The following is a 26,542-nucleotide window of genomic DNA, read 5'->3' on the forward strand; positions in this document are numbered from 1 at the left end:
GAAGATTAGCAATAACAGAACTGTTATGGTTCTTGATTTGAACAGTTTCTTTTATTCAACATTAAAAAGGGACTCACCCCACCATTTCAGAATTTCAGTCTCTGTGGTTGAACCATGTCCTGGATTATCATACGTTAACACAATTATCCTGCAGGCAAGTCAAATATAAGCTTTTGTCTCCTTTCCTGTTCATCTCTCATGTACATCCATGAGCACACATGGTGTTCCTCTCTAATTTGGTATCCTCCAGCACAAGCAGTTCTTCATCCATTACCGCAATCAAGGCTGATGCTGAAGGATAAAACAAAGGGAGAAAAAACAGTACTAGAACTCAAGGAGAATTGGTCTATGCTGTGAACACATATTGAATAACAGGAGGAATATATTGGTATTTATTGCAATATGCCCATGGCTAGAACAGCTGAATGGTCCCTGTTATATTTATATTTTCAGTGTTTTATGACTTTAGGAAAAGCATTGATAAGAACAGATAGACTATTTCAACCCATCAAAGATTCATCTAATGAAGTATTAGGATGTGGCAGTTGGAAACATTTCCCTGCTAGGGACTCCCTCTGTCCTAGGTGCTTTACTTGCTCCAATAACATTTCCTATAAGGAACACTTGAGGGGGGGGTGGGGGGTGGTAATCTAACATGTCTCCATAGCAGCAGAAAGTTAATCTTTAATTGATGAATGCAAAAGCTTAGACAAACCACAAACGCACTATTCAGCATGTCAGGCTTACAAAGGAAGTTCTGGTTCTATCAGGTTTCCACACCACATACAGCTGCAACATTGGCTTATATTACTAATCACTTGCAGTATTTGTGTCTTGGGTTGTAACAGATGGTGTTTGTGAGGCATGCAAAAGCTTCAGATAGCCAAATGGTACAGCAGTTGAGATAAGGAAAAAAAATCCTCAAAACAAAATACCCATCCCTATTGCGGAGGCTGGAATGTGAGCAGTGTTTAAATTATTCCTAGTCTCTGCAAGCACAGTGGATTTGCAGACACTTAACCCTAAACAGGACTAGATTCAATCTTTCATATTTCATTACCCCAGTAAATCCGCACAACTCCAGCTAATAGACGTGAAGCACAGCAACACAAGACAAACCACAACAAAGTTATGTTCCTGATACTTTGAGAGGCCTGGGCTCCAGATTACACCAGTAAAGCTCAGGTGTAGCTCACAGATGTTTTGGTAACATCTCAGTTCTGATGGCAAAAAGCAGTACACCATATGCTAGGGCACTTGAAAATTCAACATGATGCACCATTAATTCAATCCGGTCATCTGTAGAGACTGTAGTAACCTGCTCTATAGTGGCCCAATAAGCTATAATTCTCAGTGCTGAGCTGTTGGCAGGTAATTTTTAGGGGACTTCTATGAGCCTCCACCTCTAGGGAATAATTTGCAGCCATGAGCTTTTTTGCCTACATGCTGACTGAGCTTAACAGACATAGAATGGATGAAGGACACAATGCACATCTTCATACCAGCACTTAACTTACTGACATCTCAGGAGATCTCTCAGCAGTTTCACATGTTTAACAAAGAAAGAAGGATGCTAGAGCCCAGGGCAGCTGCCAGTCAAGACTACCTAGGCGTGTTTTGAGATGAAAGAATAGAGACAACAGAACTAATTTCTCTCAACTCTTTGCTGGCTTCAAGTCAATAGTAGGTCTTTCTAATAGCATTCTCAAATAATGCAGTAATAAAATTATGACTGTTTGCCTATTGCCTGTGGTTAAGTGACAATCATTCAGCAACATAGCATGGGTATTAGATGGGGAAAAAAGTATGCTTCATAACTAAAAATTGTAACTGATACTGTACTTTTTTGGACAAAAATATAGCCCCTCCCCAATTTCTATCATTCATTCTTTATCTTCTTTTTACATTAAAAACATAGGAATAAGACAAAAATTAGTTTTTCTTCATTCAGTAAAAGAGAATGCCTCTAAAAATAGTTTGGAAAAAAGTCTTTTTTTAATAAATAAAACTTCTAGAAGATACTCTGACCACTGCTAGATACCATTATGCAGACCTGACTCGCATTATATTGAACACAGCTGGGCTCACTTATTTCTCTATTTCTAGGGGTTGTTAGCACTGAAAAAGCAACCTGCATTGCTTTTAAAACTCTTCCAGCACACAGGCTTCAGATTCTCTCACTGCTGGCTAGTGGGCTTAATTTTATGGTGATATTCATGCTGCCTTTGCTTTTAAAGCTGCCTAGTTTTGTTTAAATGATGATAACATTTAAGCACAATGCCAGTCTGAACAGCCCTCACTACAGGCTTACATGACCTTGACATGCAGCAGCACTGACATTTATTACCAGTGATACCTGGGTGATATTTTTGATGTCTCACTATCAAATTTGGAACCACTGAAGAGAAAAAGATTTTACTATTACTCTTCGTTGAAGCAGGACTGGTCCTGTGGAGGGATGCCCAAGAACATCACCGCAGAATCTTGTTACTGCAGAACACAAAGCATATAGAATTAATACAGCATTAAAATACAGAAAAATATGCTTGACTGGGCCATTTCAGATAATGCAGAGGTGGAAGTGGAATACACCATTCACTGAGCATTTATATGATCACCCAACAAAACACACCTGATCACATCTTTCTGTGGTAGCAAAACTACAGTCACCTGCGCAGGTAATCAGCACTTGCCTTTCTTCCTCAGCAGGTCAGGCTTACAAAGAAATCACTAATCTGATGGTTCTCTGAGTGCTTTCAAAGGGCCTGATCCTGAAAGAAGCCAGTTTTTTCTTGGGTCTTCTCTCAGAGAGGCCAGAAGAGAGTTGAGATAAACCTCAGCACTGCACACAACAGGCCCATGATGTAGCTCCATTTGCTTCTGCTGTACCACAAAATTATGAGGAAGTCAGTGCAAGTGGAAAAATTGGCTTAGCATATACAGCCCAAGGAGAGGCTCTGAAGAAACCCAGTACCTACTCCTAGTTGTACCAGAGGCCTCATGGATAACCTCACAAAGGTCACCTCTTCTCTTCCTCAAGTCTTCAATTTATTTTACTATAAAATAATAGCACCTATCATCAGCATGATTTTTTTTTAAACCATCGCCAGTATCACTGCACCTTACAAGGATTTACTTGCTTCCTTTCATTGCACTATACAAAAATGGGCAGAAAAAACACGCTGTGTCTGTCAGACACACAGAGAGGCCAGTGTTAATGCTAACTACTCCTGCAGCGCTCTGCAGAGAGCTTCACTGCATGCATTTAATTGGCAATTCTCATATTCAGCTCCTTCCCAATCTTTTTTGTTCCACAACAGTCAGAATACTTCAGTGGTTGATCAGGCAACACTTCTGTCAGTCATGTCCTCTACTGCTAGCATTAATGACCAAGCAAGCATATCACATTTGGGTTGAAAAACCTGTCTACTTGTGGAGGTGAATGTGGCACTAACCTTCTGCTGTAGGAATACACCAGATATCGAACTTGAGGTTGTTGGCACTAAAAGCAGAAGGTCTGAACTGGATGAAGGCCTTCCTACATGGCCGCTGTCTTGCAGTAGACATATCAGCATCTTAGGTATACCAGCCACTAGAGATGTAAAATCACATGCTACAGTAAGGCAAGCTATATTTTTTAGTATTATTAGGCAAAATTCTGGGTCACTTGATTTCTATTAATGGTTAAAGAAGGAAAGAGTTTCTCAAAGAGGCACTCGGTCTTGCTAAAGTACATGAGTGTAAACTGAATCAGAGTTTCAGAAACTCACTTTACATTTTATGTAAAAATAGAAAAAGTAATATATGCAATAGAGCCATTAAAATGCATGTGCATTTGTGTGCAAGTTCTCTTTCTTCTCTTCCTTTCCTTCTCAGCTTGATAACTATATTGTTGATAGGAATAAAATATCAGCCTTTACTTGTACACATACCCAAGATCTTGTAAGTCATTACAACGTGTTTTTGAGATTTGCCACTTCACTGCTCTATAAAAAGCTTCCTGAAAAAGTATTAACAGATGGCCTCTTACTCTCTGAGACTGTTCGCAATACACCAGATGGCAACCTGAAAGAGAAAATCCAACTTACATTTTCAAAACTGAAAGAAATGTGACAAATATCCTCACAATAAATATACAGCATGAAGGTAGCAATAAATGATCTGTTTGAAGCAAACTGGCTTGCTTTATTTAAGCAGTGAATCCAGCCCTCATTTTATAACATATTGCAGAATGCTTCATATCCAATGCTGGAAGTAATTTCTGATGCAAACAGAAAGTTTGCTTTAAATGAGCAACAGATTTATGAGAGGCAAGGTTATTTGAAAGAGTGAAAAAATGGGCCAATAGCCTTGGGGGTTAAGACTTTGTATGCTGGATCCCTGGTATCTGGTTTGTGTCTGAGAACTAGTCAGTAGGTTGCAGTGGTTTTGCTATTAGTGTTAGAAGTATTAAACCCAACTTGCCAGTCAGGCTTTTGTTAGGGAAAGGTAATAACTGTTCCAGATACTTACTGCTTTCAAGCTTTCCGATTCACCTGCTAGAGAGCAGCTTAGCTCAGCTCACAAGAACTGGAGAGCTCTGCTAAATACATTCAGCCATTCTCAGTGTTACTAGCTGTTCTTTGAGGCTGGGACTATCGCTTAGATGAATCCGGATATCCTTCAGATAGAGGGAGTAATCCCTACCCCACAACAAGTCCCACTAAAACACAAAGACCACTGATGGGGTTAGAGATGTCTTCCAGCACACATCAGGAAACCTAAAAAGAGGTCTTTGTATTTGTACAATATCAGCACGATGGGACTTCTTTTTTGGGTAAAGCTTTGAGGTGTCACTGCAATTTCGGTAACTTTCATCTAAGTTGTGATCCTGTTCCTCATGGCAAAGCCCCAGGGGATTCTGAAGCAATTAAAACAGTTCTTAAGGGGAGCACAGGTAACTTTCCAACTATCTCGCACCATGGATCAGTGTGATTGTTCCTAGCAAGTTCACCTTTCACGTGCAGGACACACCTGGAAAGCACACCGATGCCTTCATGGAAATACAGAGTTATCTGTTGTGCCATGAGGTTTTAAGCAGAATTCCCTACTGAAGTCAAACTGCCATAAGCACAAAATTGCCTCTAGGACAAATTATAAAATTACAAACTAGACAGCTGTCCTACCATCACCCATAAAAGGAAACCATTTCTATAAAACTGCTATTTATTATTAATAATATAAAATATTTATAATTATACCAGATGTATGAAAATTGTCACAGAGAGAGTTTCCCTCTTTGCTTTCTCGTTGGTAATAAGCCCATTTTCACAAGCTATAAACAATAACAAAAATAGCTCTATGGAGATAAGACAGTAATAGGACCAAAGCTGGGCTTTATGTGCAAGTGTACCGCCACGTAGCTAAAAAACTTTTTTTGTTAGTCCAAGACAGTAGACTGTATCAGTAGATCGGAGAGTTTCAGGGAAGAGAAGAAATCTGCTAAGTTCCAACCCTTTAAAGTCAACTGCAATATGCCTACAGATTTTACCTGGAGCTGGAACTACCCATTCACCCTAAACCAAACATTGTTCTAGTTACCTGTTAATATTTTACCACTTCATCATTTTCTGATTAGACTATAGATCCATAATGGTAAAAACTACAAAAATTAATCTTCAGAACACAGGATAAAGCAACAACCCAATGTGAATATTATTAATGTTTTTTCAGTCATTATCCAAGTCACCAGTATGATGCTTAAGTAGCAGTGTTCAGATGGTCTTTTGTATCTGACAGAAAAGTCAGTTTTAGGATCTTGAGCTTGCCCAGTTTGGAAAGTGATAGTATCAGTTCCCCCTAGTTTTATTACTTGTTAAACTGTTTGTGATATGAGCTCACCTCATCCAGTTCCCACCTGGTGCTCATCACCTTCTGGCATCAGGCCAGACTACCACCTTCACCCCTTGCAACAACATACTAATGCACATCCCCTAATTGCACTACTGCCTCCATACAACTACTGCCCTCCTTGCAAAGCCACCTGAAAAGTTCAGATACATTGCTAGGAGAGGGAACGGTAATTGCGTTGCTTTCATCTGTCTTCTTCACGTAGGTGCTAAGTTCTGCAAGGCAGGAGCTGCGTCTTAGGTCACACGCTCCTTCCTGCTCTGGCACTCCTCTAGCTTCTTGGTGAGCTAAATCAACAGGAGGAAAAAAAAAAGTGTTTTTTGTTGGGTTATCAAGCTGAACCAGCTCCCAGGGAATCAGACATGCACCAGCAGAAGGGTGAGGGCTGAGCCAGCCAGCTGTGACCAGCAGCAGGGAGGTGGGACCATCCCTGCTACTGGCACTCAGCTCAGCCACAGCACAAAACCTGCCCCCGCGATGGTTTGCACGGTGTCGAGCACAGCTGGGCCCTTATCCAGTTAGAGTCTCTAGACCCAACTGAAAATGGGAGATTTGAAACACCAAACATTTTCTAGTAAAAAAACCCCAACGCACGGCACCACTTAAACTAGAAATCTACCTTTGCCGTTTGAGTGAAACAATGCAAATCTGCTAATCCCAGTGGTTTTCATGCAGTCACAGGAGCAGAAAACTTGATTTACTTTATGAAAGAGGTTAAAAAAAACCCCAGAGTTCCCATTACATTTCATTTCCCCTATTCATTCAACGATCAAACGCATGAAAGTCCTCACTTCCACCCCACAAGCTTGGGTTTCCATTTTAAAACCTACTGAATGACAGGGGATAACAGATGATGACGGCCTGTCACCATTCACTTCTGGAGCTGGCAGACTGGAGTGGAGTGCTTTGCCAACGTGCAAGCTCAAGAAACAGAGATGCCAGACCCTAAGAGATGACTACGCTGGGCTTTTAAAAGTAGTTATCCTGTTCAACCTGCAATCAGAGACTGCTGTCTACGGAGATCTTCTTGCTTTGCTGGTGCTAGAGGGAGGTGCTGGTATCACACCAAATGGGCCAGGGTTACTAACCATGAGGGAGTCATCATGAAAGCGCAAGTTGGCTGCAAGAGTTAAGCTGCTGTGCAGCCTGAAGACTGCCTAGAGAAGAGAACTGAAGAAAAGGACACCACTTTTCAGCCTGACCACAGTTCCAAATTTAACTGTTGTTAACAATATCCTTACAAAACTAAACACCAACCCTCAAACTCCTCTCTGTTGTCCTGCCCATAACATTTCCAAGGCATAATCATTCCTTAAAACCAGCTGCTTTTAGACTAATGCATTTTGCTGCTCCAACACAAGAGGTCTCCTGAGTTTGCAGTTCACAACAGGAGCCCCACTGACCTGGTTTTATATCTTAAGTTTTCAGTTCAAATTACACTGAGAGTTTCTTAATGCAAACATGACTTTATATTCCCCCTATACAACAGTTCCCTATGAACTTGTCTGTACAGATAGTAACCAACCTGCACTGAGAAAACACGTCTCAGAGACTCTGGTTTATTCTTTCTTATGCTTCCCCTGAATTTAAAGAGTGTGGGAAAAAGTGAAGAAAAAAAACAGAGCCAAAGTGCAGAATCCAGCTGAAATGAAGTCTTTGGCTCAGTTTTGAACAAAGCTCATGAGAAACCTGTGTTAGATAGCATAACCAACTTTACTCTCTTATTTCAGTAAGAGATTTTTGGAGTGCAATTAGCATGGTGAAGTCTTGGGGGTCTGCACTGATGGCAGGCCTTGTCACTCTTGGTTGCCACTACATTGAGAAAGGCTTGTATTTCTCATCTTGATATTATTCATTAATTATACCATTCACTATAATCGTTGTTAATATTTTATGTTTTAGAAATACTAGGTCTGGTTCCACTCTTACTAACTCTGGCATAAATCACAACGTAGCTTGCAGGTGTAAAACTGGTATGAGGGAAGGAAACAGGACTTGGGTAAGAAGACTATTGAAATGCCTTGGCCTCGGTTTCTTTATGCAAGGAAGCAGGGGGGGGAAATCAACTTAGCTGAGACAAGAATGCTAGGAAACAGCGATTTCTCCTTCATAAAGAGTTAGAGCACAGCTCTTAGGAGCGCAGCATTCAAATAAGAATCAGCATTTTAGCTGGAGACAAATGCACTAATCACAGTCATGAACACAGCTGAACTAAATGTCTCAGCAAAACCACTCAGTAATGGCATTAGTCATGATAAAGGAAATGAGTATTTTCAGGATAAGACACACTCAAAGAATACAAACAGAATCCTTTGTGCCTGCTTCTATGGAGGAATGATTCAGAGTATGTATTTGAACAACTTGCTACTAAAATAGCAGCACAGTTCAAGACATCCTTTAAAGAAATGCGTCTGGAAGAGAAAGAGCTGCTCCATAAATTGTTTTTTAATTGTCCAGATGACCAATTCCTCTATCACCGAGCAGGAACAATTTAGCAGAAAGAAAGAATGGAACAATTACAGGAACAATAAGGGGTATTTTTAAAGTAAATTGAAACACGCACACACAAAAATAAAATCTTTATTTTACTTTTAAGCATTCCTAAACTTACTCTTTATTAAAAAGTGACTGATCTATTCTATATTCTATGAAGTGTGAAGCACTGTGTGAAGCAAATGCCAATGCAACTGAAGAGATTATATGAAGATTTAGCAGTAAAAATTCCTAGAAATCATATTTTTTTCTAAACAACATATCACATGGAAATGTGCAACTTACTGTGCTGTGTAAGAACAAATGATATTAAAAGGGTGATAATTTTTCTTACTGTTTAAAATTTGGAAGCACTACTTCCAACATGCTTCTAATACAATAAAAACAGACAATAGAAGCATTCCACTACTTTGGTCACATATCTCAGTGACTTATAGCTGATAATGATTAACCATATCACGAGTCTTCACTTCAAATGCAAAATAAAATGTCTAGTGGTAGCTAATATCCCACAGCTCATGATTTTCTGTCTCATGTTCTTTGATGTGTTACTGACCTCTAGTCGAGGAGCTCTGGAATTACAGGGCAGAGCCGCTCCCACATATGTAGATGACGTCTGAAGAACTATTACAAAATCCTAACAAAGAAGTGAAAAGCTGGAGGACTTTTGCCTCCTTTCAGCTGTGGTCACGAAGAAGAGGCAATGCAAAGTGTAGACAAGCACTAGCTGTAAAAGCAGAATGCTTACATGAGGTTTGCGTCTGAGATTTGATGTAGGAACATAATGAATTTGCACTTAAGTTTTTTGTTTTAATGTCTTGTGACTCTTTTAAACCTCTCAAGGAAAGTGAAGTGCTATTGATCTGAAATCAAGGATATGAGAAACTTTCAGAAATCCAGACCTGGCCACTGTTTTCAAACTAATAAATGAGAGAGAGAGAGAGAGAAGGGAGAGAGGCAAGAGAGATGTGAGAGCCTTATGAAGCCTAATGAGCATAGAAATTACATCCCATGCTATCAAAACCTTGCCACGTAAACCCAATACGTTCCTGAAAAGTGAACAACTGACCTTAAAACACAGAGCGCTGAGATATTTTTTTCTAGCAGAAAAGAAATGTTACTAATACTCAGCTACCCACTCAGGTGGGTCTCTTCAGCCCACTGGCTTCCTTTGGTAGCACTAGCACTGGGATGCACAGGACAGTTTTCTGGCACTGGTTCAGCAAAGCATTTTAAACACATACTTAGCTAACACACTTAAGTGTTTTACTGAATAGGAATGTACTTAAGTGCATGGCTTAGTGCTGTACTAGGTCAGGGCCTATCCATATTTAATAAAGGTAAATGAAGGTTAGCACATTCACAAAATGAATATTAAAAGAATCCTTAGACAAACCATCACTTAAAGGCAGTGAAAAATTCTGATCTCATTTGCATAGGTTTACATCAGACAGAATATCATTGCTTTAATAGAGCAACATGGAACAAATACAGAAAATACTTGAGGTGTTTCCACAAAGTATTATCTCAGAAAAGAGTAATTGCAGGCAAGAGTAACAGTTACAGAAACAAATAACCCTCAAAAGAAATGAGGGTTTGCAAATTATTAAAAGATGAAGACCCATTTAAAGCAAACCCATCACAGCTTCCCCGTCCAGAATGCTATAGCTCCAAAATAAATAGCTTTAATCTGTGCTAATCTTATTTCAGCAAAGAAAAGCTAAAGCTGGTGACAAGAAAATGATTATATTATCAAGTTCAATAAGACAATCTATTTGTTTTTAACATCCCTGACCTTGATTTTGTTTAGTAAAACAAGGTATCCAAGTTTTCCAGCAGAGCAGATAAAGGAAAAAGATGAGTATCCCACAGCTGCATGTAATGAGGGCTCCCTAAGTAATGGATCACATCCTTCTTGCTGTGAAATATTCGAGAAGGCTCAAGTAAAGAAAATCATTTCCTTCAGCACAAGATCAAACTCGCTTTGAAAACAGGAAAACGTGGGAAGTATTAGGCTAGGCTGTAGGTTCAATCAAGGATAGATATTATACACTTCATACCTGCCAAGATTTGTCTTCTAGGAATTATATCCTAATTCTATTACCAGGAAAATATTTCAGAAAAGGCTCTGTTCTTTAAAGCTGGAATAGCAGACACAGAGATCAAAACAAACTTTTTCCAGACATGTGATTAATACTTGCCCTTTTATTAGGCAATTTGTTGGGAGAAAAAGCCCTGCTTAAAATTCACTGCAGCTCTCTGGCCAGGGGAAGCATTTCTTTGGCTCTGCAGGGGCTGTATAGCCTGGCTTTCCAGGAAGGAGGACAGGGAGGAGCATCCTTCTGACAACAGCATTGGGGTGAGCCTGCAAGGCACTACAACAAAGATTGACAGCAGGGGGGGAAGAGGGGAAATGGAAGAAAAAGCTGCTGCTCCAATTTTCAGAGAAGAATTACCACTAGCCTTTTCCAGTTGGGCACCTGTTCTTTATGGCAGCATCTCCTCGACTCGGACTACTTTGTGTCATCTGTAGACCACATTCGGAAAGCTTTGGAAAACCAGAAACAGCCTTGGGTTAAAAGCATCAGATAAGGAATCAATGTCCTTTTAGATCCATATCTGCTCACAATTCTTGTCCAACCATGAGTAAAAACCTCAGTTCTCTGGGCTGGAGTCCCCCATCTGTAAAAGGGCAGTAATCTTCCCTGACTGCCCTTCTCATTCAGTCCGAGCGTTGGGGCACAGGTACCACTCTCTTTCTAGAGCACTGCAAACAGAAACAGCCTAAACCCAACTCCAGCCTTCAATACTGTGCTAACACAAATAATTATTTGTGGACCCATTTATTAAAATGGCATTTTTAATACCATGAGAAGCTGCGTGAATTGGGATTTTTCCATCACTTTCTTGTTGCCAATATTTTGAAGTTTTCCCGCAAGACAAAAATTACAAAAAAATTCTGGTTTAAAAACTTGAATTGTCAGTTGTGAAATGAGCCATTTCATTTTGACAAAGGTGAACAGTTTCCTTCTGAGGTCAAATTTTTTTGTTATGACTTTATTATTTTCACAAAGTAATTGCATTCTCATTTGTTATAATACCCCTTTATATTATGTCAAAATTATACAATATAATAAAAATTGAAGTAAAATTGAAGCGAAGGTCCCTGATCTTATCAAAGCAAAATTTTCAATAAAACTGTCACCAAAGCAATATTTCTACATAAGAGTTTGATTTAATCAAATAAACATTATCCTGACAAAAAAAAGACTGCAGTCAGATGATACTCAGCCAACTCTTAGAATCTCTACAAAAGATACATAAGCAAGACTTTGTTCATAAGACTTGCAGCTACACTTGGAGCCCAACACAGCCCTGAAGCATGACCAGACTCTGACTTCATTTGTACCTACTTTACCAAGCAGCTTCAGCAGGCTGCCTAAGAGGAATCCAGCCCAGGAATCTGCTAAATATTTAGTGCAGGCTGGCCACGGAGCATGTTCAAACAATTAGGAATATATAACCTACAGGTAACTGCTCTTCAGTTACACAGTAAACTGGGAATCTTCAGCACAAGCGTGTAACATACTAGAAATTAAAGACACTACTATGGCATCAGGACCAAAAGAAAAGAACAAGAGTTTTGCATACATGGATAATGCCAAACTGAGTATTCTTGGGACAAAATCACAACACACTGTCCAGAGGTAGATTTTCAAAAGTGCTTCAGAGATAAATTCAACGAACTTGTGCAATCAATCACAACACATACAAAGCTTACAGATTTTATACCTAAAACACAGAAATAAATTAGAGCAGAAACAGGAAGACCTGCGTACCCTGAGATGTCTGCACTGTCTAAAACCAGAGATATAAAATACTTCCCTTTCCAGTCTTGCTCTCTTTAGATTTCTCTTCTTTCTATCTTCTTGCTGGCTCCTAATCTCTCAGATCATGGCTTTATATCCGATTTCAGTGTTCATTACATCTCACTGTTCCTTTCCTCTCTGCTGCTTCAGTCTATTATCCCCACTCCATGTCCAACCACACCTACAGAAATATCACAAACTTTGCCATTTCCTCTTGCTTACTCAAAGCTCCATTATAGTTGGGGCCTTCACAGACTGCTGGATAAAAATGTTCTACTCGGCATTGAGCCAAGTGCTGAAGATAGAGGGCAAAAGGCTCTTTTTGCTGCCTCATATGGTGGATCTTGACATTGGTAGTCTATCTTCTTTCATAAGCAGAACTCCCACAGACTTTAAAAGGAGATCTGTACATGTAGGCAGAGAAGAACACTGGAGTCAAGATTCCACCCATGCAGATCTGAAGATAATTTTCATTAGCTACAAAGTCAAACACAGAGGCACAAAAAGTTTTGACACGGAGTCATCTTAACTTGGCTGTGAGTTTCTGATGTAAAGAGCAAGAAGGTCTATAGCCTAGAAAACCGTGGAGTGCTGGAAAACCTAGTTACCAAGAGGGTAATTTCATTCTTTATGTAGCGTTTCACATTTGAATGCTAAGTAACCACTAGAGGAAAAATAAAAAAAAAAAAGAAATCAACATTCAACCAAGGATCTCAGCTACAACTACCAGGCACTTCCCAAATATAGTCTGAGACTCTCTGTATCCTAAAGGTCTGAAACGTAAGCTGAGCACAGTGCCCTGCAAAAGCTGGGTGTTGACCATGCATTATGGCAATTTTGCCAATAGTGATATTGCTGCCTACCAGAGAAAATAACACATTAGCACCAGGAATTAAGAAACATCCCTGACAGAAGTATCATGTCTATATCCCATCCTTCATGCTGTGGAACACTCGTTCCAGCAGGGGACACCACTTGACCAATACAACACAGCAGCAAGTCAGTAATACATAATTAACATGCAACAGTGATTAATTAGGTAACATCTGACCAATAGCCAGGACACTCGGCTGCCTTTGCCTGTCTCACCACACAAAAACATTTGCAACTTGCACAGACAGCTATTAATTCAAAACGTACCCCATTTCCCCCAGCAAGCACAGAGCACAGGCCAAAGGGGGGATTCCAATCTGTTGCACAGCACAGTATGTAGCTACAGCATTTCCATATACTCCAGTGTGCACAGCATGCCTCAAATTAGACCCAAATCTTTCCTTTGCAAACAGCATGCTGTAAACATTCAAGTAGAGTGTTACAAAGTACACCCAAAGACACAGCTGTCTCCATTTTTTAAAGACTCCTATTGCTTCTGCTTTGTACACAGCAGATTTTTTACTTTGAAAACTTTGTTTCTAGGGTGTAGATGTACAACATACTAAAATCAATGTCATGAGTTATGATTGACTGATCTACAGCTGTTTAGGGACCAAAATTGTAATTCCATTGCTTAATCACTCCTGTACATTAGCTTATTAACAGAGGCCTGTTTATTGACTCTGCTTTGTGCCAAGTGCTTACGATGGCTACTCCGGGCTCCCCAGTGGAATCTCTCCATACATGTACCACAGGTAACAATTCCTGCTGATGCAGCATCATGCTGTTCTTCCAGCTGTTCTGGTGCCATCCTGAGAAATAGGGTCAGCACTGGCATCTCATTTATTTCCTGATGCTTGGCTTGCATCCTCTTCTCTCTAGAGAGAGCGCTGTTGCAAGAGCACTTTACTTTTATTGCTCCTGTTAAGCTCTTTTGTTCTTCAGTGGAGGCTGCTCAGGCTCTCCAGCATTTTGGTTTGTTTGAAAAAATGTGCCTTTTCCTTTTGTCTCCGCTGGTTTTGCATTTTGCTCAACCAATTCCATAACAAAACTAACTCACATAGCACTTGCAAGAGCAAAGCTTTTTTTACCGCTATGCCTCACTCGTCCTCAAAAACGTTATGCCTCAGTTCAGCAGTAGGCAGAAGGAAACGGCTCGCTAGCTGGACGGCAGTCCTGCTCAGCGACTTGTGCAATTATTCAAGAATGTCCTTGCCCTGAGCATGTGGATACCAGTCTTGATTCACTGGCTGTCAGAGACAATTCTGTCTCATGTCTCCCCAAAAGATTACTGGATTTTGATTAGGAAAGGTCAAGGGCAGCTTTTCCCTTCCAATATAAAGAGTATGACTTGAGGAAAAAAATACTCATCACCTAGCATGAGGACTTTTATCTCCACTTGAAAAATCAAATTGCCTGAAGAGATGGGAGGCTTAGGGCAGGCTATGTACAAGAATGTTTTCATGCAAATAAATTCCTAAATAATTTATCTACATGCTATAATTTTAAGTTCCCCCAAAAAGGTTTGGGTTTTTTTAACAGGTGTTTTAGCAGGAGAACAAAATGCAAAGCTCAGGTAGCCAAGTCTAAGATAATACCCATTTGCCAGATCAATTTTAAATGCACATTGTATTACTGACCTAGCATACTAGAGATTTAGATTAATCCTTAACGCTTCAATACATCCCCTCAAAATAACTTTCCCAATATTTGATTCTCCTTTGAAGGAAAGTGTGTCAGAGATATAATTAGCTCTAGCTGCAGACTCCAAATCTCTGCTTGGCACCATTCTCAATAAAACACACCTTCAACCAGTGTGAAATTGGTATAGCTACATTGAATCTGCTACTTGCAACTGCAGTATTTCACACCAGCTGAAGATGTAAGTATACATGCATAAGTGAGAGAAAAATATGTTTTCATCAGGAATAATAATGCTGCAGAACACACAGCATCTTGGGCTGAGTAAAACAAATGACAAGTTCATAAGAAATATATTCTTCTAATTGAGTTTAAGGCACTAAATAACCACTCTCTTCTAACAGAGAATCAGATTCATAGTGGGTATCTCTACATTAATTAGGAATAAGACTGTCACATGGATTTTAATGAAATAAAGTTATGTCTGTGGCTTCTCTAGGATATTAAAGTCAATTTATCTGAGGAAGACAAGTAATGGCTGGCTTTTTCTTTTTGTAGGAATTGGAGTTCATTGAGGAAGGTAGCAGGAGTTAGCACTGTCTGAACAAGCTCTTACCTGTTAAGGTACAAATTCCGAGAGCCTCAATTACCAAGATGGAATTGCAGAAATCCAGCAGGCTGATAGAACACAACACAAATTACTGCCATCACACTAGAGCACAGTGTACCTCGTGGCTGTGAGCATAAGGTACAGATAGCACTTAAATACTCAGCAAAACATTTTTCTCGGATACAAGCTCCTAAACATATTTACCTTAATGCATTTGGCCATATGGAAATTTACTTACCAGCATAGCTTGGGACAACTAACACTCCACATCCTGTGTTGCTAAACACCACACTAAAAACTTAAAACTAAATGGGAGGGTTTTAGCTATCTTAGTCCAAAACCAAGACTGCCAAGCCCCATTTAGCACCTACGAATGCAAACATCCAAGTTTCTGTCACTGGACGTGACAACCCTCAAGTGTACCAAGCAGTTCAGCAACTACAGCAACCAGCAAGCTACAACAGCGAAAGGTTTCCATCTCTTTTTACCTGTGGGGCCTCACTGGACCAACCCTCATGAAAAACCACAGAAGAGCATACTGGTGTTACCTTAAGCCCTCAGTCTTATTTAGTGTTTCAGTGATGAAAGCACTCATTTCGTACACATTAATTAAAAATTTAGATCCCCTCCTGTATGATAAGAAGCACGAATCTCCAAATTAAAGTTTTTATTTAAAATAATTAGATTTTGAATGAAACACGAAGTTTCTCTTTCAGGTCTAATCAGAGGTAACGCTGATGACAGCGGACACCTCAGTCCTTCACCACTATCAAATGTCTCCTTGACCACTCCAGCCCCAAGTCTCTTAGGTGAAGTGGACAGGACCTGTTTACTGACACACATTCTCTGCACAGCCTTTCAAACAAAGAAGTCTCTCTTTTTCCACCTTCCACACCACCAGTTTCAGCACAGATAATAAATTTCAATTATTCAGTCACTACAGAACAGAAGACCACAGAGATGTTCCACAGCATGGGCCTGGATACCCTGTGTGGCCTTTACAGAAGTATTGTGAGCTTGTGTTTGAAAACACAACTGCACAAGTTCACTCTACTTCATTGTAATAAGGGCTGTAACAAAGGCAATAGCTAGTGTTTTGATACAAACAGGATTTTAATTCAATCCAAGTGTTTTCTGTAGAACAGAAAGGTTTTTATACAAAAAAAAAAAAAAGGAAGTGTTACTTCACTTGCAAGAACTTGCACAAAGAAGTTTCTGAACTCTAGTGCTTCAGGAAGCCAAGAATTTTTTTGAACAACCAACCATGTGAGGTATTGTTATAGATGTTATAATCCTGGTTTGGATCAGTCTCCACCACATACAACTCTCCTGCATGGACATCCTCAAAGTTAGCACTGAAGTTGTTAGGATTAAACTGAACCCATACAGTATACCTGTAGTCAATTGTACGCATGGAATAGCCCATGATTCTGATGTCTTTCAGCTTCGGCTTGTCAGAGTTCCACTGAGGAGTGTCTGCAGGCCGGGGATATTGGCTGAAAGCAACAGGTTCTTCATTAAAACACCTGTAAGTGTCATCACACACAACCTTCTCTTCCTCCACCTTCTCTTCAGAGGCATTAAAGTACCGGACAATGCTTGCTCCCTCAGTGCACAGTGCAACATGAAACGAAGTCTCTGGGCACGCAGGAGGAACTTGAAGGCCAGCAAGTTCAGCAAGTGTTGAAAACAGAGACACAAGCTCAACCACTTTTTTGCTTTCCCCTGGAAGAAACATGAAAATACAAGTTATGGAACATGATGGTTTGACAGACACTGGTAGAACATTTTAGAAACTTATTCTGATAATTAAGTTGGTGTTTTATTGGAAGTGCTCCATACTGCATTTGTGGGGTAACAAAAATCAAGGCAATTAAGATGTGCCAGTTAGCTCTGAAGATGCTCATCTATGCATTTATGATGTATTTTTAACAAGAAAATTTTTACACTTCTGTTTCTCAAATGTGCAGCCTTCAAGATAATAATATTCATTACTTTGAAAAAGAACTCTTCAGAAAGACAAAGCAAATTCCAGTGTCAATAGTTTAACACGAGAGTGCCTGCATCAGAACAGTTTCCAATGCTACCATTTTAAGTACAGATGCTACACAGAGAATGTTTACGAATCACTGTAGGAAAGACAGCAGCCACCACTACAAAAGGAAGGTCAAGTATCCTTTTAGGCGTCTACACCACACAAAAATAAATCTCCTGCTGTGTTAATGCAGGTATCTAGCTGTTTCCACTAAAGCAGATCCAACCAAAGCAAGAGTTTGTGTCCAAGGATTCCCTTCACCATCTTGTTCCTCATCAGTACAAGAAGCACAATGACAGTTCAAGAAGTCAATGACACTGACTCAAGCTGCCTGTAGGCAAAGCATCGTTACATCACCACATCTCCTTTACATAAATCCACTGCAAACAAAAAATAAATGCTGAAAATTTACCTTGAGGTACCAAGCTTAAAATATGGCTAAAAGGGTCAAGGTAGGGAAAGACCCTCTCTCCTTGACTAACAGAGGAAGTTGTCATTCCTGGTACATAAAACATCAGCGGCACACGGGTGGCAACATCAAAATTGCTGTATTTTGCCCATTCACCATGTTCTCCCAGGGACCATCCTAGATGACAAAGAATACAAGTCAGAGCAGATACCGGGTTGTAATTTAGTAGTCATTTCTTTTTCACTGTAAATTGACTCTGGCTGTTGAGGTCACTAGTCTGTTATCAAGGTTATATTAAAAGGCAAATAACAATCTGTATTTAAATATAACAAGATTTTTCTCTAATGTGAAAGCTATTTCAACAGCCACCTAAATCTTGCAACTTGATACTCTTTTATTAAGGAAATAATTACACCTTTCCTTATTTCCCCTACTCTAGATTAGAATTAGGAAATCAGCATTACAACAGCAGAAAAGAGGAACTGGGGTGTGTCACAGCGCCTGCAAGAGTCTCCAGATCAATTCCACAAAGCACTCATTTAAGTTTTGGGCAGCTGCCAGCTCTCCAATACTCCTGTTAACGCTGTAACTGAACATCCCTTGGAGCCAAGGCTGCTATCTATGCCAGACTGCCATATCAGGATGTTACCCCTGAGGAAGCAACAGAGATCAAACTCTTTAGCTCTCCTCTTCCTCTTGGAAAAAATGCCAACATGACTTCCTTCTAGGCAGATTTATTGCCAACTTCACTTTGGGGGAAGACAAAATTGCTCTATGACAGCTATGTTAACACACGATTTTTCTGGATCACTTTGCTAGCCATGGTACTGGCAACACCAACTGTTTACAGTTAACCACAGCAAGGAAAAGAGGAATTCAGTTTACAACAGAAAGTTCAAGTCAAAGTGGCAAGTCAGAAGGAACATCTAGAGTCACTTTAGTACGAGAATTATTAACCCCATTGCTCCACAACTCATAAGGGCTTGTTTCTACACACATGCTCACAGAAGTCAACCCCAATTAACTAAATATGTGACTTTAAATGGATTTATTTAAGCCATATTCTAACTGTTTTAAGTCAGCTAAGCCATCCCCCAATTAAAGGGATCATGGGGGGGGGTATTTTAACGAATATTAGAGTATTGAAATAAACATTAAATGCTTGAGGTACTTGTCCCACTGTGCTGGAGAAAGTACACCTTGAAGCATCTGTGGCTGTAGATAAGTCCACGCTGCAGCAGGTACACCTTGAAGCATCAGCAGCTGTGCATGAGGTCATGCTGGAGCACCCCAAAGCATGTGGCCATGGATAAGCCCACAACAGAGCAGGAATCCCTTGCTGCTAGCCAGGCTAGGAGCAAGGGGAGGGCTTCATTGCAATGTTAAACCCTATAATCTGGCCCAAAGAGACCAGGGGTGGAGTTAGTAATGGAAATACCTTTAAATTGCTGTAAGCCATGATTTGAGTTACATGTTATAAGAATTACTATAGAAGGAACCACTTAAACCAATGTAGGACAAGCATTTCAAGAAGTAGTGCAAGTGCAGCAGTGACCTGACTTGAGCTGGCTTTGGTACCCAATAACTCTACACAACACACCACCTCGCCTGTCCTGAGTGACCACCGTAACAGATGGAGTTATCTGGAGTCCAAAGTCACAGACTAAATGAACTCAATGAACGTTTTGTGGATATTTGCAAACATTTTAAAGACATTTTATAGGGGTGGTCCATAGACTAAAAGAATAGTATCTGTGTATTATATCAAAGGATGGGAAGAGGGGTGGTCGTTAATGAAGTTGTATTGGATAGTATGGTACTTGAGCATGACATAAATGGTATGGAATAAGGGGTGGACTATATGCTGCTTTTGTCTGGGATAGAGTTAATTTTCTTCACAGTAGCTACTACGTGACTACCTTTTGGATTTGTGCTGAGAACAATGCTGATAATACAGGGAAGTTTTAGTTATTGCCGAGCAGTGCTTACGCAGAGCCAAGGCCTTTTCTGCCTCTCACCCCATCCCACCAGTGAGGAGGCTGGGGGGGGCACAGGAAACTGGGAGGGGACACAGCTGGGACAGCTGACCCCAACTGACCAGAGGGATATTCCAGACCATATATGACGTCATGCTCAACATATAAAGCTGGGGGAAAAAGAAAGAGGAGGCCATTCGGAGCGATGGCATTTGTCTTCCCAAGTAACAGTTACACATGATGGAGCCCTGCTTTCCTGGAGGTGGCTGAACACCTGCCTGCCAATGGGAAGTGGTGAATGAATTCCTTGCTTTGCTTGTGTGTGCAGTTTTTGCATTACCTATTAAACTGTCTTTAACTCCACCCACAAGTCTTCTCACTTTTACTCTTCTGATTCTCTCCCCCATCCCACTGGGGGCAAGTGAACAAGCGGCTGCGTGGGACTTAGTTACTGGCTGGGGTTAAACCACAACACCCACGATTCAAATTCAATCTTTTACCACCATGATCCAGAGTGTGCAAGACCTCAAATATGAGGGGGGAGCCATATTGCTATCAGTTTAGATGCTCTGCAAGCAGCAATGACAAGTGCAAGAAAACACACTTCAGCAGTTAATGAGAAAGCCTGTCTCCCACTGTACCAGATGGCTCTCTACAAATTTTAAGGGGGGAGGAGTGGTCGCTAGCCTTTCACAGCACTGTTCCCAGCAAGAGTCACTCCCTGGGTAGGAGGTGGGAATACAGCAAGCTCAGCCCAGTGTCCTGGCTGACAGTCTCATCACTCACTAGCAAACCCTCAACCTGATTAAAGAGAGGTGCCTGCAGGGGGACAGAACTAGCAGCCACAGAATCCTGTGTCAGTCCATTTAATTAGAGACAGACTAGCCTGATACACAAGGTATGGTAGCTCTGCTGTACATTATATAAACACACACTTGATTAATATGCCAGCACTGAGTTGCACAATTAAGTTATTAACAGGTAGCTGGAGAAAGATTTAAATGCTTACCATGATCAGCAGTAAAAACTACTATTGTGCTATTTGAGAGTCCTACATCATCCAAAGCATTCAAGAGCAGGCCAACTTGCATATCCAGGTAAGAAACTGCTGCATAATAGCTCTGACGAATCTGCCGCTGCAAGTTAAGAAAACAAGGGAGTGTCAAAAAAAAAAAAAAAAGTTAGCTTTTCCTGAGACACACACACACACAGGAGAACCACTGGGTGGCTGTGTAAGTAAAGGAACTAAAGGATTTTACTTGTAAAGCTTTATTTTTTAAGCGTCTATAGTCTGATTAATGTCCCAGAAATGGTAAACAGGGAGGGGACAGTTAGAAAATTCTATCTTCCAGAAGTTCTTTCAAGCAAGATATTGCAAACCAATCAGTTCTGCTTCTCTCACTGTCCTTAAGTGCACCTTATTTTGGCATAAGCACTGGAAAAATCAAGGAAAATCTTGCAGAAGAAGATACACTGAGTGAGTGGTGGCTTGAAACAAACAGATTCAGATAATGAAAATAAACACAACATTGGTAGCTGCTACATACATTCCCTTATATACAAACCAGGAACACATACCACTATCGCTAGTTGATAGCTGATCTCTTCCTCTCTGCCCCCACTAGCCTGACTGCAGTTACAGTGAAGGTTTGCTGACAAAGCCAGAGGTGACAGTATGCATGGCATATGCACAGGAATTCATAGTACTTGCAAATTGTCAGCTACTGAATACCTTGGAACATCTAAGAGCAGCTGACTGCTCCCTTGCATTTGAACAAGTTAAGGCAGTTTGACTTCAGTGCACTGTATTGACAGCTTACCTGGAAGTCATCTGGAAGTGGTCCATATGGGAAACTAACATTTAATGCTTCCACATCATCCCTCTGTCTGATATCCATCCAGGGGTTGTACGCCACAGAAGGTAGTTTCTCAGGCACCCAGGGATCTGGGGCTAATGTGATGTTTTCCAAGGGGTACAACTTTAGAAATTCCTTTACAATACAAACACATAAAGACTGCCCTCACCTCTAAGGTCTATTGTAAACTTTGTGTTGTAAACCAGCAAGCATTTCCGTTGCATGACCCTTTAATATTCTTACAGTTTACAAGGCTTCACTCCCCCTCCCCCAGAGTGTAAAAGGTAGCAATACTATGCTAGTCAGCCCCAACCAATTCCTGAAAAATACTAAGTTAGTAAGTACCTAAAACCAGCCTCCTGTATCTTAAAACAATACTGAAATAAAAGATCCAACATCACTTCTTCTGAAACGAGTAGGAGTTTTGCCACCAACTCAAACAGGGAATGGATCTTGTAAGGCCTCATTATCTCATACTCCATCAAGCTGAATACCATCTCCATGCAATAGCAGTCACCATTGTGGTCACAGAAGCCTAGCTTTTGGGCGAGTGGTCACAACTCATTCTCATTAGACATTCTGAAATGCAACACAGGCGACTGCTGAAGTTACACAAAATCAAGGCTGGTTTTCAGCTTGCTTTCCAGAAACAATAGCAATGAAGCATTTGCAGAAACAGCTTTGAAAAGCAAAAGCAATGCTTGTCTAAGTTCCTTTCCCTATAGGCTCCTGTTTCCTCACCTGTGGGTACCTCAGAGGGATATGTGGTTTGTGGTAACCAACAGCCAGGAAGAATTTTTGCTTGTTTGTTTTCATAACATTCAGTAAGCGTATGGCCTCTTCAGTGCTCTGAATATCAGGCAGAGTACCACTAGGCATTTCTGTCACATCCACTGGGCACACCAAGTTAGCATAAAGTTTTCCATCTTTTCCCCTACAAGTCTTTAATAAAAAAAGAAAAAGTAGTTAAGTAACTTCTGTAAAAGCAAAGAAGAAATCCTCTGTTCTGTAGCTTTCAAACCAATTTGTTTCTCAATCCTTCTACCAACAAAAGACTGCAGATTGGATACAAAAGGGAATTTCACAATTTCTATGAATATTAAAGGTACTGAGTACATTGATGACTGAGCAGACAGCTTCAGGAGTTCAAAAATGCAACTTCCATGTCTATGGAAAAGCAGAATCCTCTCTAAAGCTGGGCAGAAGATTAAACATAGCCATATGGGAAAACACACAGCTTCTATGATGAATAGAATCTCTAACCTATTGGCAAGAAGGCAGAATTTGGTTCTACTATATACATGCTTTTTATTCCTCCTGATCCCCAGAGCTCATAGAAAGCTGCCTGGAAGCTACTGACTTAGTTGCTGAGCAAATACCAGCAGTGACTGATGTATAATCAGAGAAGAAAGATAAATTAGACTAAACGGTTGCCAGGAAAAGGTGGCCTCAGCAGGGTGTTTGGGAGAGTTGCTAAATGAACATAAAGAAAAGTACATCATGAATGCAGATACTGTTGTTTTTAAAACCAGTCTTTTTCAGCAGTAAATGCAAGAACAAACCATCACCAAGGCTGCCTGTAGCCTCATGGCTGGAGCTCCTAGCTTTGCAGTGTATAGACTCTAGCACACGACGCTACTGCAATGTTTGCATAAATTTTGGGCTACACTTAAGAGTAACAAACATTCTAGTAAACTGAATCAGATAATAAAGTTTCAGATTGTTTAAAGATTATTTTACTTATGGCCTCTACCCGCTCAGCCCAGAGCTCTTCACTGAGTTGATTTCAGTTCACCAAGCCTATTGACAATGTTTTGTCACTTACTAAGCAGAGCAATATTAGTGTGGAAACCGACAACTGCTCTTTTCAGATAAAGGAATTCATGACCTAGACACAAATTAAGATCTCTCTTTCTTGCAAGCACTTTTCTATCTCAGTAACTTAAGTTTCCAAATATTAATTTAGAAATACTTAAAACATATGCAGGATGGGCACATGAATTAACATGACACACAACTGACAAGAGAGGCCTTCTTTTGGAAGGCTAAGAAACAGGATATCAAACTAGCTAGTTGTTTCCCTGCACAAAGTTGCAGTCTCAAAAACCACAGGGTATAGCCTGTGCTTGACACAAAGAACTTGGTTATATCCTGAAAACCCTTCTTTGTTAGGGTCCCACAAATCACCCTTACCTTATCATTTTCATACTTTTCAGTTGAAGGATGAAAGGGTGGAATGGACCAACTGTATGGATAGTCATCACTGTAATTGGATGAAACCCCTGAAAAGGGTAAAGATATTAGAAATGCTCTAATAGTTCACTGAACCAGGAAGAGCTCAAACCAGTTTAACTTTTCACTTTTTTTTTTTTTTATATAAGCTAAATGATCTTTGACAATTGAGAAAAAGAAAAACTTTTTTACTTTTATTTCTTGGTTAAGAGAGACATTTTTCCATGAAATACAACTTTTACTGGTGAGGGAGACTCAAGCTTCTTGAATAACCCTTCTTAAGGGAACAGCAACAAAAAAGCAACCAAAAAAACAGGAATAACAACAGTCTTCATGTACATCCTTAATTAGCTTTACTATCAACTGAAAGTTCATATATCCACACAAGTTTACTTCTGTAGTAAAGAACTACCAAAAAGAGGGTCAGTATTTTTCAAGTCAGCAGTGTTATTGCTTTTTAACTACTGAACTAGTTTCCTATTTATTTGGTAGTATTAGCCATATATTCTATATCTCCTGATCCAGACAGACAGCCTATTATGAAACATGAAACATGTATATGCAGAACTAAGACAATGAGGCTGTTCAGTAATTTCATCTTCAGCAGATACCTAACTTCCAGACATATTTTTAGAATGTTAGACATTTATTCCCACAAGCCCTAGACAAGATGTGAAAATATTAATTAGATAACAGTCATCTAATATATTAATCTCTGATGCCTTAAGATTTAAAATTAAGATTTAAAGACAACCTACAAATCATTGTACAATCTGGCTCATGAATATGGTTTAGGTTGTCAATATAGACAGGAATCACACAGTTGATACTTACATGTGGAGTCTGTTTGTGAGAATGTACACGTTAAGCATGTGTATATTAAGCAGATAACAATTCAAACCATACCAGGATGAAAAACTTTCCCCACAGATAAGGTCACATAGCCATTCTCCTTGAAATACTGTGGCATCGTGGAATAGTTTCCTGCATGTACCCTCCAGTAGGAGTAGAAATCGTACAATCGGGTAGTATCAGGTCTGCGTCCAGTAAGAAATGACACTCTACTGGGAGCACACACGGCTTGCTGAGGAGAGAGCCAACCAAAAAGAGAATTGATTTGGAATAAAAAGCAACACACATACGATCTGACTTAGGTGTAGCTAGGCAAAACATCTGAAGGCTCAGAAACTGTAGTTAAAGTGTTACATATCACTTCAAGCTGGAATGAACAGGATCCTTATTAAGAATATCAATTCCCAATTGCAAGCTTTTAGCAAGATATACATTTACCTATCTATAATTTTTCCTCAAATAACCAATTTCTAAGCACTAAAAGCTTTGGTTATGCAGCTAGTAGCACAAAAAAACCCAAAAGGTCAGGTTGTGTTAAAGACAGTGCTTTTGAAATCTAGTAGCTCACACACGCAGAATTAAGCAGAAGCAGCAGATGGACTGTGCTGACAAAAGCCCAAAGTCTAGTTCATCTGCAGTGCCTTAAGAATAATGAAAAGGATAAACATACGGAAGGTCCAGGTTATGGTCCAAAGGCCTCACCAATTCTGTTTCAGATTGGCAAGAGCCAAGAGTTACTGCTTTAAAGTCCTAATCCCTAGTCAGACTTAGGCTCAAATTTCTAATTTCTCAGCAGAGAGAAAATTGGGAATGTAGTCATCCTATGCAAAGTATTAAAGAACAATTAGTGAGATTTTGAGTCCTGTATTTAAGAGTGATGCTTACCACACAAGCTGCCCTTTCATAAAAGTCTACAGATTTCCTCAAAAGAAAAAATTAAAAATTAAAAAATAATCTTTTATAAAGAGTAGGAAAAAAATAATTCCGATTTAGTAGGACAGCATTTTTAAGCAGCACTTTGCTGCTAACAGTGGAAATGTTTGAGTGACATTACACTCCTCCAAGGGCTACACAATTATCACCACTCAAATGCCCCATTTTAATTTTTCTCACCTTAGTAAAAATAGGTTCATACAGTACAGTTCAGCCCAAGCACTTATTTTCTACTGGAAACACTTAAGGTTAATAAACACTTGCTTTTTCCAGTGGTCTGCCTAACACCTACTGTGATAACACCTGTAATTATTTTGCATAGAGAAAGCATTTTTTAATTAAGACCTCTCACCTGTACATACGCATTGCTGAACACAATACTTTGAGAAGCAAGCTGATCAATGTTTGGAGATTTCACAAGCTTATCTCCGTAACAGCCCAAAACGGGACGCAGATCATCCACAACTATGAACAGGACGTTCATGCCATCTACGAAGAAAGAGAATTAGGAATACATTGGCATTCTCTCCAGCTGCCTTCAGCTGGCTACAGAAAGGCGGCGTGAAATAAAGAGGTATTTTACAGTTCCACCCGCTACTGAATTCTACAGCCTACGAGCTTTGAGAGGGGTGTTAAGCCGCAGGCAAAACTCAGACATGGCTACGCTATATAATCCTGCCCCAAAGAGATAAAACGCCTCAAAAAAATTCATTACATATCTATTTTTAAAAACGCCCCCTTAAGGTGGCGAGCTCCTCTACGGCTCAAACGGCGTACAGACGACGCTGGCGCCGTTGAAGGTCGGCACCTTCCAAGCGGCCGGCCGAGCTTCCCCAAGACCCTGCCCGGGTCACGCCACGAAGCGCCCGGGGCC

At 40.1% G+C, this 26,542-nt stretch overlaps 1 protein-coding gene across 4 annotated transcripts in view; it reads right to left on the reverse strand.

The window, feature by feature from the left end:
* Positions 1 to 145: 145 nt before the first annotated feature.
* Positions 146 to 26,542, reverse strand: part of IDS (iduronate 2-sulfatase) — a 27,711-nt gene continuing 1,314 nt past the window's right edge. For 2 of the 4 annotated variants that reach the window (XM_010568912.1, XM_010568910.1), the window contains exons 2-9: positions 26,021 to 26,157; positions 24,790 to 24,967; positions 23,845 to 23,933; positions 22,393 to 22,593; positions 21,616 to 21,786; positions 20,805 to 20,931; positions 17,823 to 17,996; positions 16,477 to 17,100 (exon numbers count right to left, since the gene is read on the reverse strand). In XM_010568912.1, the coding sequence (XP_010567214.1) occupies positions 16,598 to 17,100; positions 17,823 to 17,996; positions 20,805 to 20,931; positions 21,616 to 21,786; positions 22,393 to 22,593; positions 23,845 to 23,933; positions 24,790 to 24,967; positions 26,021 to 26,152 (1,575 nt within the window). In that variant the 5' untranslated portion in view covers positions 26,153 to 26,157 and the 3' untranslated portion in view covers positions 16,477 to 16,597. Of the gene's footprint in view, positions 292 to 16,476; positions 17,101 to 17,822; positions 17,997 to 20,804; positions 20,932 to 21,615; positions 21,787 to 22,392; positions 22,594 to 23,844; positions 23,934 to 24,789; positions 24,968 to 26,020; positions 26,317 to 26,476; positions 26,537 to 26,542 lie in introns of those variants that run through there. The other 2 variants (XM_010568913.1, XM_010568911.1) reach the window with 2 other exon arrangements.

Source organism: Haliaeetus leucocephalus, unplaced genomic scaffold, assembly GCF_000737465.1.
Source record: "Haliaeetus leucocephalus isolate CR32 unplaced genomic scaffold, Haliaeetus_leucocephalus-4.0 Scaffold262, whole genome shotgun sequence".
NCBI lineage: Eukaryota > Metazoa > Chordata > Aves > Accipitriformes > Accipitridae > Haliaeetus > Haliaeetus leucocephalus.